Consider the following 6,000-nt stretch of genomic DNA (forward strand, 5'->3'; position numbering starts at 1 on the left):
AACCCCACAAACCCCTCTTTTAATTTAAATGCCTTTAAAATTAAAGGAGTTACCTTATATGTAAACTAATTCACTATACAACATGTTTTCCTTTAAAAGCTGAACTTGGTTTAGCCACAAACTATTAAGACTCTTTTCAGTCCACATGTAGCTCTTAAATTTTAAAGCACTATGTAAAAACCACTGAAGTACCAATATTCTCAGCCTTTCTGCACACAGAATACCTGACTGTGATCTTGAATTCTGATACAGCCATTAAAACATTAAACAGGCTGCTTCAATTTGTACATCCTGGATGCCAGGAGTATGGCAGAAGTAGACTCAGAAGGAAGTTATATTTGGTTTTCTCTGTAACATCTAAGAGGACTGTAACCACCGCCTCTACAGGAGTGATAATAAAGTCAAAGAATTTTCCTCATCCTATTCTTTGCTCTAAAAGCCTTACTCAGCCAGAGCTGAGTAATTAACTACAGTAGTAAGTGAAAAATTTTAGGAATTTTTCCTAGAAAATTTAGGAAAATCTGTGGCATATAGGTCTCAACCTAATTTATAACTCCTTTTCTTATGTACATCTTAACTGAGCAACATAAAGCTTTGAATAAAAATCTAAAAATATGTATATGATTTGTGTTTTTAACATTTTTTTTCCTTTACAGTGGCTAATAATCTCCAACTGAGTAATAGTTTGACACTTTCTCATGATCCTTAGTCTTCTGTCTTCCTATCTTCCTCTACCAGCAAGTAAAGACACCTATGATTTCTTACAGAACACTGCTCTTCACAAATTAGCAGACCATGATTCCTCCCTACTGGACATCACTGCAAGTTTTCATGATGGAAGAAAGGGTGTGAGAAAGGATCACGGATTAAAGGGCAGAATAAGAGCAAAAGGGGGGAATCCCCCAAAACAACCAGAGAAAGTAGAATGAGCTCAGTTACATCAGCGGCTATAACCGTGTTCCCATTCTCCTCCTGTATTGCTTTACTCTTGCCTTGCAGTTCCGCTTTTCAAGTAGTTGGACAATCTGTGGCCAGATAAGCATGCCTGAAGTAGAAACTTGGGGGAAATCAAAGCCTACACCGAATGAGCCACAGCCAGTTATGTATCATCTGATTATCAAGCGCTGACATACACAAAGACCAAACAGAATAACATAAATTAAAACAAAAAAAAAATCAGAATCTTGGTCAGAAACCTGAATTTGAGTCCTGGTATGCTACATGATTTCCTTGTAACAAGTGAACTCAGTCTCCTGTGGCTCACTTTTCTAATCTATCAACAGGGATAACACAGCAACAATCTATCTATTTTACAGAGTTGCTGTGGAAACCTGTGGGAAAAATACTACACATTGACACAAGTAACTTTTTAAATCACCATCATGTTGTAAAGGAAAATAAAATTCTTAAATGAAGACCATCTCTGCAATCACACATAATACCCACCTTCTGCCTCTCTCCAGGGTTTCTGCCTCAGTCATGCTCCTTTGCCCACCCCTGTATGGTGGCTGGTGATCTGACACCCTGCCCATTCCCCCAAAGCAAGCATCTGTGAGCTTTTTTTAGGAATAGTTACATTACTGAATTGAACATGCATGATTAACAAAGTCTCTCAGACAAGACGTACAATGAAAAGGATTTCCTAAGATCATTTATAGATCCTAAAATTATGTCCTTACAATTATTCTAAGTATGAAATCAAACCTAATGAGTTTAAAGAGTTCCTTCAGCTAGTCCCTTATCACATAATGATATGTGCAGTCAAATAATTTAAGACCTAAACGACTGTTCTTTCAGCATCTTAGGAAGGAACAGCCACTTTCTGAGAAGCAATGGTTGTAAAAGACGGGCTGACTGCTGTCCCTTCCTGAAAAGGACAGGTGTAAAGCAGATCAAGGAGGACTTCGGACACTGCCTTCTTCATGACTTCACCTTAAGCTTATGCCCCAACAATACAGTTTGGTCAGTCTTCACAGAATATTAATATTAATATTCCCTCAAGCTAGATCCTTTCCTACTCTAAGGGTCTAGATTACACTCATATTTCAGACAAAGTTACTCTGAGATATAGCAATGAAAGTCTTATCAAAGACCGAGGTTGAGATTGAATCAAGCCCCCTTTATTTTTCCAGCTTATTGCAGAGCAACTGTTCATTTTTGAGACTGATATTTTTAATTATGATATTAAGACATGTGCCTTCATCCAGCAATGAAACGACAGCATGTACATCCAACTTCACACTGCGCTTTGTCCCCACAAAACATTCATGTTTAGAACTTTCTTAACTGCCTATGCTCAGCCTCTCGGACTCTGAGAGTCATCGGTAACAAGTACCAAACAGGCGGTCTGACACACACACACAGAACTACTGGAAAGAGCTAGTGTGTATGTATAAACACCCAAAGGTGTGATGATATCCTAAGATAAGCTCTCAAAATTCACAGTATCAGACAGAGACTGATGGAGGAGGAGGGTGGAGCGGAGTCTCGTGAAACGAACGTGGACTGCAAACGAAGAGCATATGAAGATCTGGGAAGGAAAATGCCAAAGGACTGCAAGAGAAGATCAAGGAAGAACGAGTCTACTGCGCATCATACCGAAGAGGCAGACGGCATCAGTAGGTAGAGACCGAAGAATCGGTTGGGGGAAAACTACAACAGGATAGAGAAAACCAATTTCACCAAAGGAGCCTTCACTCCTGCTCCAGTTCCCTGTTTCTTCTTTCCCCAGGAAGCTACAAAACAGTTCTTTTTCAACAAAGGGATTCACAAAGCAAATAAAGGAAACCTATGCTAAAAATGTAACCCACCTACACTGAGAGGTCTGGAAACGGAAACACTCCTTTCCCCGCTGTGTGGTGGGTTTCCAAACAGCAGGGACCGAGTGAGGGGGAGGGGAGCAGCCACGCTCTCCCAGAAATGAGGACGCTTTGGGCTACCTGCTTATTTTAAATTCACCTTTTTGGGGTCAGCGGGCCCAGTCTTAACCGAGCAGAGCATTCCACTCCGTAGGGCAGAACCTGACGACTGGTTCAGAGACCAGAGAGCGGAGGAGCGAGTGCAGGCACCGGGCAGATGCAGAACCAGCTCGCCGGGGCAGTACTTTAATACCCCCCGCTGGGCGGCTAAAACTCCAACCACGTTTGAATAGTGCAGAGAGAGAGAGGGGGACCGAGAGAGAGCGAGACAGAGAGGGACGGAGAGATGTGTTAAGGGGAGGGCCCTAAGTTCAGCTAGAAAACTATGCAAGTAGACGGAGGAGTTTGCAAACAGTAGGTGGAAAACTGGACACAAAGAGTCTGACTAGATAAACACCTGATGGGTTCCATCCGTTCTCCTAACGGGGTGCTGCACAAAAAGATCGCTTTTCTACAGAGACACCGCGCTCCTCGCCCAAGGCGGCTCCCGTCGCGGGCAGGAGCTGAGCACGCACTTACTTTCGTCCGGCCATTGATTTTGTAGTTGCCCAGCTTCCCGTTACAGTGGCGGATCAGGTCGTCCATGCTGCTCATGAGCAGCCCAATGGTTTCGCAGCCGGGCTCCTTGCCCTCGATCCAGGTGATCTGATCGCCTCGGATGTCCTTGGACGAGTCGCTCTTCTGGCTGACCAGCTGGCCGTCCGTGAACTTGCCGGTGTCGTGCAGGGCGCGCACCTCCTCGCCGATCTGCTGCCCGGTCTCCTTGCCCAGGAAGTCGTCCACCACGCAGATGCCGTGCTTGTTCATGCACGGCACGATGTACTCCAGCGCCAGCTTCAGCGCCGGCAGCGGCTTCGTCTGCCCGTTGGGCCGCAGGCCGCCGCCGTGGCTCAGCCCCTCGCCCGGCGTGTTGCTCGGCGGGTACAGGTTCGCCTTCTCCTGGAACAGCGACGAGCGGCCCAGCGCCTCCTCCGCCTCGGCTGCCGCCGCAGGGTCCCGGCCGCCGGGCGCCGCGCGAGGCGGGGACGCGGCCGCCGCGGGCTTGGCCTTTGCCTTGGCCGCGTCCCCGGCAGCGGCGGCGGCGCTCTCCCGGCGCGGCGCCGCCTTCCGGGCCTCCCTGGCCCCGGTGGCCCTGGGCGGCGGCGCGGCGGAGGCCGGCGCGGGGCCGGCGTGCGGGTGCGGTCCCGCCCCGTGGCCGGGGGCGCCCTCGCCGCTCTGGCACACGAGCTTGTGCTTCTTCCAGTCCTGACGCTGGTGCTCCTTGCTGCAGTAGAAGGAGCTGCGGCAGCGGCCGCAGCGCAGCAGGTTCTCCATCTTCCCGCACAGCTCGCAGTACTGCCGGTCTCGCTCGCTCTGGCTCAGCCCGCCGGGCCCGCCGCTGTCATTGGCCATGGCGGCGGCCGAGCAGGAGGGGTGACGGCCGGACGGCCTCGCCCTGGACCGGGGAGCGGGCAGAGCGGCAGGGCCCGTCACTGCGCCATGCACCCGCCGCTCCTCGCCTGAGGAAGGCCGGCTCCCCGCCGTCGGCCTGGCCGCTGCCTAGTCCTCGGGTCCGGCAGCGCAGCGCCGGCTGCCGCCTCAGCGCCTCATTGCCCCCGCGGGCCGAGGGAACGCGGCCTGCGCGATGGACGGCGACCTCCGCTCGGGCGCGCGAGACCTGCCTCCTTGGCCGCCTCCGCGTCCCGGGCACCCAGCCGGCCTGTGGTGGAGCGCAGGGCGTCCGGGCGCCACTCGCTCTGCGCGCTCGGCACGTACACCACGGCCCCGCCGCGACCCGGGCGGGGGGCGCGCGAGGACGGGGGCGGGGCGGGCCGGGGGGCGGGGCCGCGCGCAGGCGCTCGGCCGGCGGCGTCCGGAGCCTGCGCGCGGGCGCCGAGGGGCGGGCCCGCGAGCTGTAGGAGGGCGTGGCCGCTCCACGCCGCGGCCGCGCTAGGCGGACGCTCCCTCCACCTGCCGGGAGAGCGCGGCCCCGAACTCGATATGGTAAGATGGCTGCTCTCCGTGTAACGGAGCAGTGTGTTGGAGGCGCGCTCTGCACTGGGTTGCAAAGTGCCTCCTGCAGTGCTCGTTTTGCCTGGAAGGAAACGGAAATTCAGAGAAGTCAAGCTGGCCAGTCTCACGCAGAACTGGGACTGACTCCAGGCGTTAAACTCGTCAGATTCCGAAGCTGCTTTTTCCATACTCTCATACAAGCCTCTATTTCAGCAAGGTCTAAAATGGTGAAAAGCAAAAATTAGTATTGCTGCGGTGTTAATCCAAGCTCTTGTGCCCCGTTTGGTAATTTAAAGGTATTGAAATTTGATGTATTTTTTTACCATTTTAAAACCCTGTGAAATCCTGCGAAGTTTGAAACCTCGCAAAGAAAAATTGGGCTACCAAGTAAAAATAATCAATGCTCATTGCAATTTCCGCATTCAGACACTTAAATTCAGTCTGATCGAACCACTCCTGAGAGCTGGATTTGGTAAACGAGCATCACTACATTAATGACTTTCTAAATTAAAAAAAAAAAAAATCACTGAACAGAATCTGTGCTATGCTGATGAATGCAATTTTTTGTTTTTCAGAATATAAACACCTTACCAAAATAAGCAAAGAGTGTTTCTTTCCTCGTGTCATTTATTTTAAGAATAAAAAAGGCTGTGGTTTTGGATTTTCACAAATCTGTATTGAACACCAGCTAATGTGGACAGTGCTGTGCTAGGCTTGTGTGTCATCTGAATAGACTGCAAAGCAGTCCTGAATGCTATATATGAGTAAGAGCCTTGCACACTTACAAAAGCTGAAATGTGTAGGGCAAAGGCCAAAGAATATAAGGAATTATTATAACCGCCTTGTAGAGTTTGTTTTTTTTTTTTTTTAAAAACTAGCCTGAATCTGAAAACAAAACTTTTCCTCAACCATACAGAACTGCAAGCTGTCATTAAATTCTGCTCTGTAATAAGCAGTGTCTAGTGATACTGGTGAAAGTATCACTACCTGGTGAAAGATGACAGTAATATCAATTAGCTTGTCCTCTGGGGGACCAAGGTAAGTAAGATACAGCTTCAAATTCCAAACCAAACTAAAATCCAACTTTCTG

At 49.7% G+C, this 6,000-nt stretch overlaps 1 protein-coding gene across 2 annotated transcripts in view; it reads right to left on the reverse strand.

Moving 5' to 3' along the window:
* EGLN1 (egl-9 family hypoxia inducible factor 1) overlaps positions 1–4,694 on the reverse strand; it is a 44,845-nt gene extending 40,151 nt beyond the window's left edge. Inside the window, exon 1 of one of the 2 annotated variants that reach the window (XM_054576748.1) lies at positions 3,438–4,694. In XM_054576748.1, the coding sequence (XP_054432723.1) occupies positions 3,438–4,310 (873 nt within the window). In that variant the 5' untranslated portion in view covers positions 4,311–4,694. The remainder of the gene's footprint in view (positions 1–3,437) is intronic. The other variant, XM_054576747.1, reaches the window with a different exon arrangement.
* Positions 4,695–6,000: the final 1,306 nt, after the last annotated feature.

The sequence above is a fragment of the Pteronotus mesoamericanus genome, unplaced genomic scaffold (assembly GCF_021234165.1).
Source record: "Pteronotus mesoamericanus isolate MK-2021 breed Mesoamerican mustached bat unplaced genomic scaffold, CSHL_Meso_final contig_347, whole genome shotgun sequence".
NCBI classification, from domain to species: Eukaryota; Metazoa; Chordata; class Mammalia; order Chiroptera; family Mormoopidae; genus Pteronotus; species Pteronotus mesoamericanus.